We start from the raw sequence: 12,220 nt of genomic DNA, 5'->3' as shown, positions 1-12,220 counted from the left end.
GGGGGGAGGACGGCGGGCACTCAGACCAGCCCAGCCTCGGGCAGGGAAGCGTGTGTTCCTGGGGCCGGGTGCTCAGTAGGCGCCGCCGCGGCCCCGGGCGCTTGGGGGCGCGGACGGTCTGCGCGACACTGGGGGACAGCACTTGGCCTCCCACGGCCCCTGCAGCCTGGCAAGCCTCCCACAGAGCCCTCGGCCGCCGTCCTCCCTGGTATCACGCACCACCACCCCACTCCCCCAAACTTCCCGGGACACCTTTAGCGCCCAGGTCCCTGCCCAGCGTCCGTGGCCGGGGAAGACGAACTTGTGGAGCTTGTGACAGAGCTTCCGTTCCGCTGGCCCCGCCCACGGCCATCGTGGGAGGGACTGGGCAGGGGGTGGGATCAGAGGCGAGGCCCGGGCAGGGGCCACGGAAAGCACTCGGCCCCGCGACTGGCTTGGAGCTCAGAGCGTCGGAGGTGCGCGCGCGCGCAGTTACAGCTGGGTTCCAGCGCTGCGAGGGCTCCCGCGGCCCGAGGTCTCTCGCGCTCCGAGGTCTCCCGAGGCCCGAGGTCTCCCGCGCTCCGAGGTCTCCCGAGGCCCGAGGGCTCCCGCGACCCGAGGTCTCCCGAGGCCCGAAGGCTCCCGCGACCCGCGGTCCCGCCCCCACCATGCGGCTGAGAAGGTTAGTGTGCAGATGCCGGGGAAGAAGCGCGGGGCGGGGGCGGGGGCGGGGGGCGGGCGCCGCAGGAGCAGGGAGCAGGATCCCGAGGTGGTCGGATAGGACACCCACTCACCTGGTGGCCCAGGCGGAATCCGTGGGAGGGTCGGCCCCTGGGAGCCAGGCGGCATCCGGAGCCCCTACCTGCAGGCGGGTGGCATCCGCCCAGGGGTGGGGCGGGTCGTAGGGGACCAACGGCAGCGCGTGGGTGTACTTGGAGGCGGATCCACGCGAAGGAAGGAGAGCAGCCGCACACTGGACTAGCGGACCAGCGCCCCCGGGGCCCCCGCGTCCCAGGCCAACCCCCCCGCCCCAGGCCAGAGCCCCCAACGGGTTGCCCAGAGGCAGGCCTTGACCTCGCAGTGCCAGGATCACTCTTCAGGGCCAGCTGGTGCCCACCGTCTGGTGCCATGTCCTCCCCCCACACACCTAGGATCCCCCTCCCCCATCAGCGGAGCCTCCCTGGAGGACGGGCTCAGGCCAGCCCATCACTCCTGGTCCTTGCTAGCGGGAAGGTGTGGATGACTGCTTTCTCCCGGCTGTTTGCCAGAATACCCCCTTCAGGTCACATTGTGGCGTCGACGGGCTGTGCCCCCCCTTGATAAGCCGGTGTGGCGGCAACACCTGGGTCCTGCCACCCAGTCTCCCCAGTTACAAATGTAGGTCCTTGAATGTCACAGCCACCCATACCCAGAGCCTAGGGGGTTGGCCTGGGAGCCAGGTGGGGACAGCAAGGGCCCAGCAGTGCCCAAGAAGAGGGCCCAGGGAGCACCGAGGGAGAAGGCAGATCTGTCTCCCTCCCCAGAACCCAGAGCATGTGTTCACGCCCCCAGGGAGCCCCCAGATCACCCCACGAGGCCCTGGGAGGCGTATGTCCCCTGGGCCCTCAGCACAGAAAGGGGGTCTGATGGGCACCATGGGAGACCAATGGGGGGGGTCACCAAGGGGTTTTCACAGCCTTGTGTTCTAGAAGGTAGCTCTGGCCCCAGGGAAGGGACCTGGACATGGGGGTATGGAAGTTGTCCCTGAGGGCAGGAATGGTGGCCCCAACAGGGACGGTGACAGAGGACAGGCCTGCCTGCAGGCTGTGACTTCTGTAGGGTGTGGGGGAGCTCCTGATGGCCCAGGGTCTGGCTTGGCAGGACATGCCTGAATGTGCTCTCGAGGGACGGGCCTCCATGCCCACGCAGACGACAGCTCTTGGGTGCGAGGCAGGGGTTCCCACGGGTCTGGAGCTCACTCGGCAGACACAGGATCCTGGGAGGCCTGCAGGAGTGGGTGGCTGGGCTGAGGCATGCAGGGGGTGTGGAGTCTCCCAGGTCGAAGGTCTGCTTCAAGGAGTCTGGGAAGTCCCCAGAGGGATTTGCTGGCCCCTGGCGGCCAAGCTGCCCGCCAGCTCTGGAAGAGCCACCCGATTTGGTTTCTGGTTTCAGAATGATCATGTTCCTTCAGAGGGCTGCCCAGAAACTCAGCTGCTGCTGCCCTTGCACACATTAGATCCTCTCTGTCTCCCAAAACTTGTTTTATTAGGATTTATTTATTTATTTATTTATTTCAGAGAGAGAGAGAGAGAGAGCGAGTGGGAGGGGCAGAGGGAGAGAGAGAATCCTTGAGCAGACTCTGCACTGAGCGGGGAGCCGGACGGGGACTTGATCCCGCGACCCTGAAATCATGACCTGAGCCGAAACTAAGAGTCGGGTGCTTAACCGCCTGAGGCACCCAGGTGCCTCTCTGTGTCTCAAAACTCAAACGTAGCTCTGACTACAAACACCTTCAAAGTGTGTTTTTCTGATTTCGTACAATTTCTTGGACTCCATGTGCAGCAGAGGCCAGGCCAGCGCTGGGCTGGAGGCTGTGACCTTGGGGGTGGCTCCCACCACCCCTCGTGATCACACTGTCGGCGTCGGGGGGGCGCTGGCTGGTGGCTCAGGACTGGCAGTGCTGCTGGGGTGGTCCTGACCCCCCTTGAGGAGTTCCCCCCACCTCGGGAACCGCCTGCTGGGCTGAGGCTGTGGATGTGGTCACATTTCTCTGTGGGCACAACCACTCCCGCCCACGAGGAGCAGTCAGCCTGGTTTGGAAGGAGCAGGAACTCACCTGACTTTCTGGTCGTTTCTTTCCAGTCCCGGGATGTTCCTGCTGCTGCTTGGCGCCCTGCAAGCCAGTAAGTCCGGGGCGCTCCTGGGGGGCACCTCTTACTCCAGCCCTTCAGGGCTGACCTCTGAGGCTGCAGATGCGGGCATCAGCAGGGTCCTCACCAGGGCCCTTCTTGCTTCTCTGGGGGCCCCTGAGAGAAAGCTGGGTCCCGGGGCTCGGGTAGCGAGCAGATTGAAGGCCACAAAGGGGAGCGCTTGTGCAGACCCCACAGTTCTTGTTTGAGTTCGTGTTTTCGCGGAGGTAGATTAGAGCTCGTCCCACATGTTTCAGTCCCTCTGCTTTCCCGATGAGCTGGGGCCCCCCGTTTCTCCTGACCCCTTCGCCCCAGGCCACCCCGGGGAGCCTGCAAAGCCACCACCTTGCAGAAGAGCAAGGAACGGGGATTCAGCACTGCCGCCGAGGCCGAGGGCTCGCCGAGCCTTCCAGCCCCGAGGGTGGCGGACCGGGGACACCATCGCTTTCCCTGCAGGCGTTTCTGTGGTTGCAGATGGTAAAACTGCTCTGGGTACAGCGCGTCAGCCTTCCTGAGGTAGTGTGAGCACCATTAGAATGCTGTTGCTGAGAAACTGGTTTCTTCTAAAAGTCTGAATTAAAAAAAAAACACAAAACATTGGTTTTGAATTCATTGTAAATACCCAGGAAGTAGCCAAAACAGCGCAGCGCGGTCCTGGGCGCCCACCTGTCCTCTCACTTCTCCTGATGCTAGCCTCTCACGTAAGGACAGCAATCCAGGTTGGGCAATACGGTGCCTGCCAGAAATGTCTGAATTTTAAGCATGCTATCGCATTCCTACATCTGTCTCATTAATATGTTACATTTCTGCTGAAATGAGTCAGAAGTGGTGTTTGAGGCTTGTGACGAAAAAGCTTCCTCCCCCCCCCGCCCCCCGCTCCCCAGTAGAGTAACTTTGCAGGCAAGGAATCAACCGCAGAAAATCCATTTCGTACTTTTCGAATCACAGCAGATATCCAAGAGCAAGAAGTCAGAGCGCTGGTGGGCAGCGACGTCAAGCTCAGCTGCGGTTTCCACGAACGACGCGCTTTTGATTTAGATGACCTTTATGTGTATTGGCAAATCAGCATCATGGGCCACCCAACGACCGTGACATACTACCTCTCTGGGAACAGCTCGGCCGGCCTCGAGGACAACCGCTACAGGGACAGGGCCTGGCTCGTGCCGGAGAGCATGAAGCACGGTGACTTCTCCCTGCATCTCTACAACATCACCCCCCAAGATGAACAGAAGTTCAACTGCCTGGTGTTTAGGAAATCCTTGCAGTTAAAAAAGATTTTGGAGGTGATGGTGACGCTGCACGTGGCAGGTAAGACCACGAAAGCTGGCGGGAGCCGTCCCAGCCCAGCCTTACAGCCCAGAGCACGTATGAGCAAGGCGCAGTCCCGGGCTCATGCACCTGCTTCTTGCCTTAAGAACCTCCTCATCTCTCCTGGCGGGTTTCTGTCTAACCGGGAGTGGGGCTGAGCTGGTTGAAAACTCATCCAACTGGTAGGAAGTTTTCTGTAGCCTGAGTTGATCCGGTCTCACGGAAGAACTCCTAATCTTGCTGTCTTTTCCTTAAATTCTCCAACTCAACCCCAGCTAGATGTTCTGAATGAAATTAGGAGAGAGTGTTGTAAAGCACTAAGTGAGATCAGAATTTAGGAGACAATTCAGGTCGACCAAGGACCTCAGCTCAGCAGAGACGGGCTGTGTCATCTGGAGTGGGGCCACTCACGGGCAGAACAGTGTGGGGGGGCTGCCCAGACCACAGTCCACTGGGGTCAGGGGCACGATGGGCCGCCTCCCTCTAACCTGGCCTTGATGCCCTGTGCCCCTCCAGTTCTGACCTTCAGCACCTGCCTCCCTCACCACCCATCCCCCTCTCCTGCAGCAAACTACAGCATGCCCGTGGTCCAGGTCCCAAGCGGCCTGTCCGAGGACGAGGAGCTCACGCTCACGTGCACATCTATGAATGGCTATCCGAAGCCAAATGTGTACTGGATCAACAAGACGGACAACAGCATGCTGACCGAGGGCCTGCAGAACAGCACGGTCTTCCTGAATGCACGGGGCCTGTACGATGTGGTCAGCGTCCTGCGGATCAGGCGGACCCCCAGTGTGAATGTCGGCTGCTGCATAGAGAACGTCCTTCTGCACCAAAACCTGACTGGCATCGGCCAGGCAGGTAAGGTCCTCCGGGGTCTGCCAGTGGAAGCCAGCCCAAGACTGTGGGCCTGCAGTGACTCGGAGGACAGGCCCCTGCAAGGTGCCTTGGCGGTGGCTTCCAAAATCTGGTTGGAAGGGGGAGGCGGTGACAGGCAGCCCTTGAAGGGCAGGAAGGGGGCTGGGCGCTCAGTGCACGTTCCTTGACTTAATGTTCATTCTCGGGCTCAGTTTTGCTGACCCATTTTACAGATGAGGGACTGAGGATGGAAGGTTGTGTAGGACGAGGCAGTGATGGCATCAGGATTGAAGGCACGCCTGCACAGTCTTTGAGCTTGTGCCCCTTCAGAAGGCCAGAGCCCCAACCCGGGGTTCCAGCTGCCGGAACCGGGCCTGCCTGCTGGCTCGGGGCTTCCCCGCGGGAGGGGTGCAGACAGGTGGCTCCTTCATAGAGGCCGCGGGCTCTTCAATCTGCGTGTCCCTGTCAGGATGTTGAGATGACAGGTTCCCAGCGGGTGGAGGTGGGGTCCGTGACAGTGGTGATGCCCGCAGGACACCCCCCCCCCCCCAGGAGCCTGCAGGGCCCTGAGCAAACTGGAGAGAAAGGCTGGGCTCCTTGTTCAGGAGCCATAAGAATCCGAGATGGCCGCAGCAGAGCGTGACACCACGCACAAGCCTTCCGAGGGGGGGCCTTCAGGCCTCTGTGTGGGTCGCACGCCGTGAGGCTGGCTGTGACCCCCGGGAACTTCGGCAGGGCCGCCATCTTCCTTCCTGAAATCAGGGCACAGCCTTGTGACTCAGTGGTCACGGTCTCTGAGCCCAGACGGACCAGGACGAGGGCTGCCCCTGACAGCCCGCCTCTGCCCACGGCCTCTGAGCCACGCTCTCCCTGGCAGAGCAGTCCGGGCGGGGGGTGAAGGGGAACCGGAAGGTTCTCCTAGGCAGTGGTGTCGGCTCTAGTGCTGTGGGACAACTGGGGGGCGTGTACAAGCCCCCCACGCCCAGACCCAGTGGATTAGCACCTCTTAGCCTCTCTCAGGATGATTGCAGTGCACGCTCAACACCGAGCCACTGAATGGTTTCTCCAGGTTTGGAGAAACATGGGGCGTTTGTAACAAGCTTCCCAGGGGTGCCATGGCTGGTCTGCCCGTGAGAACCACATTCCAAGGGGCTAAGCAATGGGACGTTGAGGTGGGCGGGATTAGCCCCCTTGTGCAAGGGGGTGCAGCCACGGCGGGGAACGGGGTGCAGCCACGGCGGGGAACGGGGTGCAGCCACGGCGGGGAACGGTAATCGCAGAGTTTCCGCATGGCCCAGCCGTCCCCCTCCCAGGCGCTGGCCGAGCAGAACTGAAAATGAGACTCACATCCTGGTGCATGAGCGTCCACAGCAGCATCATTCACACGAACCAAATCGTGAGCAGATTGACACATCCATCCACACGGTGCAATATTACTCAGCCACGAAAAGGAGCGAAACACTGCCACGTGGAGGGGTCTTGAGGACGTCAGGGGCAGTGAGAGACGCCAGGCGGGAAAGGCCCTGCACTCTCTGGCTGCATGTATATGAAACTCCTGGGACAGGCAAATCCAGAGCCAGACGGTCGTCGCGTGGGGGCCGGGCGGGGGGAGGGGAGGCAGGCACGGCAGATGGGGTCCGGTGGCCCTTTGGAGTGAAGGGAAGGTTCTGGAACCCGATCACGACCGTGGCCGTGCCACGCTGTGGACGGATGTCACTGCAAAATGGCAACATTGACGTCATGTGAATTTCACCTTGATTTCTGTTTTGTTAAAGTCAGCAATAAAGCTGAAAAAAATAAATCACATTAGCCGGGAGGAATGTGTGCTTGCGCCGCAGAGGCTGGGCTCCGGGCGGCCCGGGCGGGGGTGCCACCAGGAAGACGGGGAGGCTCAGCTGAGGGAGAGACCCCTCCCCCTCCCCCCACCGGCCTCGGGTTCAAACATCCCAAAACAGTGCCAGGGAAATGCTGTGGCCTCAGCACCTCCCTGAAGCCCGTCTTGCTCTGTCAGAAGGCCCTTCCCTTCCTCCACACCCATTAAGTCTCACGTTCCTTTCCTCTTTCTTGTAGAAACGCCCAGGGCAACCAAACCCAGCAACACGGGGAGCCACACCAGCGTCCACAGAAAGGGCCACGGGACGGTGCTGAGCGCCCTGGCTGTGCTGGGCGTGGTCGTGGTGGTGGCCGCGGCCGTCGGCTGGGTGTGCAGAAGCAGGTGCCCCCACGGGATCCACGCCAGGTATCAGACCAGGTGCTGGTGGTCGGGGCTAAGCATTTCTGGGGTTGGCGTGAGCCAGATGCCTTTTTCAAGGTGTTGGCACTGCTCGAGGCCGTCTCCCAGCTTTTGGGGTGGGAGTGGCAGCTTCTGAATTTAGAGGGCAGGATGGAGTACATTTCTATGGAAGCCAAGCTGCCTTCAGTCCTGAATTCTGGCCAAACTTAAGGACAGATGGAGAGAGTCTGGGTGTTGACCCTCTAAAACAAAGCAGCAGAATGCACAGAAAAGGCCAGAACATAAACAAGGTCACACCCCAAGGGTCAACCAGGAAGGGCTGTGGGGGGCAAGGGACGTCTTGCCAGGTCAGCCTGGTGGTAGAGGCCGGTGAGCATCCCCTGAGATAAAGGTGACAAAGCTGGGGACCTTCCAGATCTTTCCGGAGGGTGGGGCCCGGGTCACTGCTGGATTAACAAGTTCGTTCCAAGGTGGAGTCCTTCCCTAAGAGAAGTTTCCCTGTGCTCCCTGGGAGCCTCCAGCGTGTTGCCCATTTCGCCATCCCAGAAAGACTTCCCATGGCCTGCAGCCCCATGCCCGTCTGGCCAGGCCCTGGGGAGGTGCCCAGAGCCTCTTACAGCGCCCTGAACTTAGCTCTGACAAAGCATCTTCCTGGAAAGCCGGGTGGCCTGAGGGACCCTCCCCTGTGGGCTCCCCCCTGCCCGGCACCCAGAGCCACTGGGGGTTTAGAGCGGCCCCCTCCCCCACCTTGTGTTGCCCACCCTGAGCATTTCTGGTTCCTTCCCACAGGTGCCGGCCTGCAAGGCCAGAGCAGGCATTCTCTGGTGAGTTGGCCGCAAGGGAAGGGGCCGGTGGAGAGCAAGTGCAGGTTATGGGAGTGGGCGGCTGGGTGGTGGCTTTCTCGGGGTCTGCCTTTGGCACGAGCTATACTTGATGGCCAGGGGAATAGATGTTTCCATTTTCAGAGACACGGTGAACCCCTCGGGAAGGCGCTTCCCACTTGCCCCCTTTGGCATGTAATCAATCCTTGCTGACGCTGGGTTACGGAATTTTCCAGACACGCAAGCAGAGAGCCTGGGATGATGACCCCCAGGCACATCCCCCGAACTTCACCCTTTTCTCCCTAGGGCCACCCTCCCCACTCCACCCCCACGGGGGGGCTTGAGTGAGTCCAGACACTGTGTCCTTTGTCAGAGAACAGCTACCCATGGCAAGCACCCCCACTGTCCCAGGAGCCAAGGTCAGTGTGATTCCTACACCCCTTTCTTTTTCTTTCTTAGACTATGTTTGACGAGAACTCACCGCCCGGGAGGTGGACAAGGGCTTCTGTGAGATGCCACCGGGAGGGACGGCGGACAGCAGCTTGAGAATTGACTCGGGCAGGCCTGGTGGCCCAGGGGGACCGTCTGCCCCCATCGGCACCATTAACAAGGGGGCTTCGTGGACACGGGGCCTCTCCGGCCTGAAGGGACACGCAGGGCCATGCCTGACCCCAGGGAGAATGTTCCAGGGGCTGCCCCGATCCTGGAATGAGGACCTTTTGAAAGAGTCAGCAGCTCCAGAACACACATGCCCCCCATGTGGGCAGGCTCCCCAGCTCTGGGGCTTCGTGATGGCTCCCTCCCCCACCACCCCCCTGCAGCCCATGGGGCCCTTCTCAATATCCAAAACCTTTGGGGTTTGGGGAGATGGAGGTTTTCTGAGACCAGAGGAGGGCATCTTATTTAGGAAGAAGAGAGAGGGTGCGGGCTTTTCCACGACTACCCTGCTGGGTGAAGGTCACTCAAGGGTGTCTGTGGGACACGAAGGTGCAGGAGCCCCATTCCACCTGCACCCCCAGATGTAGGACCTGTGTCTGCACACGTGTGTGTGTCCAAGATGCAGGAAATAGTCAACACTGCAAAATCCCTGAATGGCTCCTGGGAATTTGTGTTCCTCCGGGACCTTCACTGGGAAGAAACCCCAACCTTGTTTGTTTTGGTCAAAAGCTGGATTTCCCTCCTAAAAAGACAGTGGAATTTTTCGAGAAGACAGTCTGCTGCTGGGGCCACCATGGCAGGAGCCGCGGCCTCCGGGGAAACCCAGAAACCCGCTCAGGCAGGATTGGGAGCTCGCGTCTCCGGTGGACACGGGCTTTGCCAGATGGCCATCGAGGGCCTTCAGAGTGGCTCCATGACCCGCATGGAGGAGGCGTTCTCCCGGCAGAGCGGCAGCGGGTCAGAATGTGGCGCTAATTCCATCCACCCTCTGCACCTGTCACCCCTGCTCCCCCCGCCCAGAACCGACGTAAACGCCAGGCCCCTCAGAGCCCCCGGGCCAAGCAGCAGACAGCAGAAGTATGCAGCCCACAGCTCTGATGGTTTCCACGTTGTGGCCCCAAATGAATCTAGCCACTCGTGTTCCCAGAAGGTTCTGTGAAGGAGGCTGCCAGGTCACGCGGGTGTGCGCACCCCGTGGGAAACGCAGCCTGTCGTCCCGCCTGGGGTCACTCAGCACTGGTGGGCGGACGTCAGAAGCCTGCAGGCCCCAGACCCGGACCGGGACAAACACGAGGACCGGGCTCAGGGGCGAAGCTGTTATAAGAAATTGTTCGTTGTCTATTTTTGTGCCCAGAACTCCTCACACGGCTCTGACATGAGTGTCATGTGCCAGACCACGTGAAGCATTAGAAGGGACGTGTCGCTACAGAGGGACGGGGTCACGGGCATCCGGAGCAAAAAGCACAAGTGACCGCTGGGTGTGGAAGGGCATGCGGAGCTGCCTGCAGCCCTGGGCCCTTCCCCGGGGGGAGCCACCCTGCAGCCCCCCTGCAGCAGACCCTGCTCGCCGGGCACCCACCCAGGCAGGACCCTGTGGTCTGGTTCCGGCTCCTTCGGGTCTGGGAAGACGTACAGTGACCCCTCGCCCCTCAGCCTGGACATCACCGTCTGCTCCTCACGCTGTGCTTTGGGCAGGCCGGAGGCCAATGTTCTCGTGTCTGCTTCTGGAAACCCGATTCACGAGAATACAAGATGGAAGCGGTGTCTGTGTCTAGTGGCTTCGGTCAGCGCAGCAGGTGCCTGCGAGTATTGTCCTTCCTGCTCCTCCAGGGCCCTGCCCCATTGGTGTTCACCCCGGGGGACGCTGGGCAAGGTCTGGTGGCATTTTTCGGTTGTCACACGTGGGGTTGCCACTGGCCTTTAATGGGTAGAGGCACCCAGGACGACCTGCCACAGAGAAGTACCCCCCACCCCGGGGGTCCGTGTCTGAGAGCGAGAATCCCTGCCCTGCGCAGTCACCTGCCCCTGGGAGGCAGGGCAAGCGGGGCCTCCTGTCCCCTACCGCATAGGGGCTGCCGGCCCACGGCTGTCTGTGGCGTAGGACAGGGGATTCATGGTTCACGGGTCCAGGCCAGGGAACATCCCCCCCTCAGGCTCCTTCCTGCTTGGCTCAGCTCCATCCAGAGTCTCGAACCATCTCACTGTGCTCAGTATGTGGCCGGTGGGCGCCCAGCCTTGCTGTGGGGCAGAGGCCCCGCCCAGACGCCCAGGCCCTTGGGAATCCTGGCCTCGGGGGGCCCCTGGCTCCTGCCACAGCCGCCCATCCTGCACATAATAGGTGCGGTAAGACCCCTGGGGAGGAGGCCGGGCGAGCACACAGGGCGGCTCATCGTGAGGGCAGGGGACGGAAGCCTCAGCTGTGTGTGCGGCCTGAGCCAGACGCTTCTCCCTGCTGTAGGGTGAGGAGGCTGGGAAGAGCTGCTGCCCACTGGCCCTGCTGCTCAGATGCTTCGACGACCCTGGCCAGTGTGTTCGGCCCCCACCCCAGGGAGGGCAGCTGCGGCTTTCGAATGGCCATTCAGGCCGGGGCTGGAGCTGGCAGGCGGGCTCTGGGCAGTGCAGAAGGTCCCCCAGCCCCACATCTGGTCCCTCCCCCCCACCCCCCAGTTCCCAGCTTTCCAGAAACAGAAGGCAGCCACGCTGAGTGGATCTGAGGTCATTCTGTCCTTAGAGACGGACTGCACTCTGACACCCCAACAGCACTAGGACCCCTGCCCCAGCTGCTCCCAAGCGTTCTCCAGCCCTGTTGCAGGTGCCCCTTGGCCCCCCGCCTTCACCCCGGCATCCGGCCTCCTCATTCCCACCCTCCCAGGGCCCGCGGGGCGTTAATGTCAAGAATCCAGGGGCCAGGAGAGGAGGCCTGGGGAGGGGGCTCCTCCTGCCACGGTCCCTGGTTGGGAGGTCCTGGGAAGGACCCTTGGGCCCCTCACGGCACAAAGAGAGGGAAGCTGTAAGGCCCAGATGCTGTGCGGGGTCCTGGCCAGCCAGCTCTGGGTCGGACGGGGTCGGCCACTGGGGGCACAGGCTCCTATGGACCTTGACCTGGGCCTTCGGGGAGTGACAAGGGGTGTCTAAACCAGGAACCGTCCAGGATCCTCGCTCCCTCCCCCTGTCCATGCCCCCCCCCCCCCCCCCCCCCCCCTCCCTCCCCCACCCTCCTCCCCTCCCCCACCCTCCTCCCCTCCCCCAGCTCCCTCTCACTGGGTCTGGGCCCGAGCGCAGGGCTCCACCGTTCCCCGGGGAGAGTGATTCATCTCTCGGAGTCCCTGCACGGTGCCAGGTGCCAGGGCTGCTGTGAGCAGGCCACCAGGAAGGGGGAGGGCACCTGTCACAGCTGAGGTGGCTCCCAGGCTGTGAAGGGGGTGGTCACCCGACTGCCCTGGGGAGCTGCACTCGGAGGCCCAGAAGGCACAGTGTCCCAGGGAGGGCCGATGCCACGTGTGGTTCAAAATGTCCCCCTGAACTGAGCCTGGTGAGGACGAGGGGACCCCGCAAAGACGCCTGCTTCAGACCCAGGCTGAGCGCCCCCCTCCACGTCCTCCTTGAGTCCAGAGAATGACCAAGAGGGAACGGGGGCAAACACCAGAATTTGGCAAAGTACGGCCCGAGAGGAGAGCCGGGCCGGGGCCCCCGGG

General features: G+C 61.9%; 1 protein-coding gene across 4 annotated transcripts; it reads left to right on the top strand.

Annotated features, from left to right (window-relative positions):
* Positions 1-385: 385 nt before the first annotated feature.
* On the top strand, positions 386-10,288 carry ICOSLG (inducible T cell costimulator ligand). 4 transcript variants are annotated; one of them, XM_073887109.1, is made up of 8 exons: positions 386-661; positions 2,821-2,861; positions 3,819-4,175; positions 4,743-5,117; positions 7,104-7,272; positions 8,056-8,090; positions 8,394-8,431; positions 8,547-10,288. In XM_073887109.1, exons 1-7 carry the CDS (start codon positions 648-650, stop codon positions 8,429-8,431), a joined length of 1,029 nt encoding a protein of 342 aa, XP_073743210.1. In that variant the 5' UTR covers positions 386-647; the 3' UTR covers positions 8,547-10,288. The 4 variants fall into 4 exon arrangements, with proteins under 4 accessions (XP_073743210.1, XP_073743212.1, XP_073743209.1 ...); XM_073887111.1 differs by having other exon boundaries at positions 3,816-4,175; positions 4,743-5,036; XM_073887108.1 differs by having other exon boundaries at positions 3,816-4,175.
* Positions 10,289-12,220: the final 1,932 nt, after the last annotated feature.

Source organism: Callorhinus ursinus, unplaced genomic scaffold (assembly GCF_003265705.2).
Source record: "Callorhinus ursinus isolate GAN/ISIS: 27379988/994484 unplaced genomic scaffold, GSC_fseal_2.0 scaffold75, whole genome shotgun sequence".
NCBI lineage: Eukaryota > Metazoa > Chordata > Mammalia > Carnivora > Otariidae > Callorhinus > Callorhinus ursinus.
Note: the sequence above shows the minus strand (reverse complement) of the source record. Positions and strands in the feature narration are given on the sequence as shown.

What these genes read in the sequence shown, in the direction of transcription:
- ICOSLG (XM_073887108.1), top strand. An exon ending in GGTGACGCTGCACGTGGCAG is followed by an intron (nt 4,176 to 4,742) that starts GTAAGACCACGA and finishes CCTCTCCTGCAG; the next exon opens with CAAACTACAGCATGCCCGTG. An exon ending in GGAGGACAGGCCCCTGCAAG is followed by an intron (nt 5,118 to 7,103) that starts GTGCCTTGGCGG and finishes TCTTTCTTGTAG; the next exon opens with AAACGCCCAGGGCAACCAAA.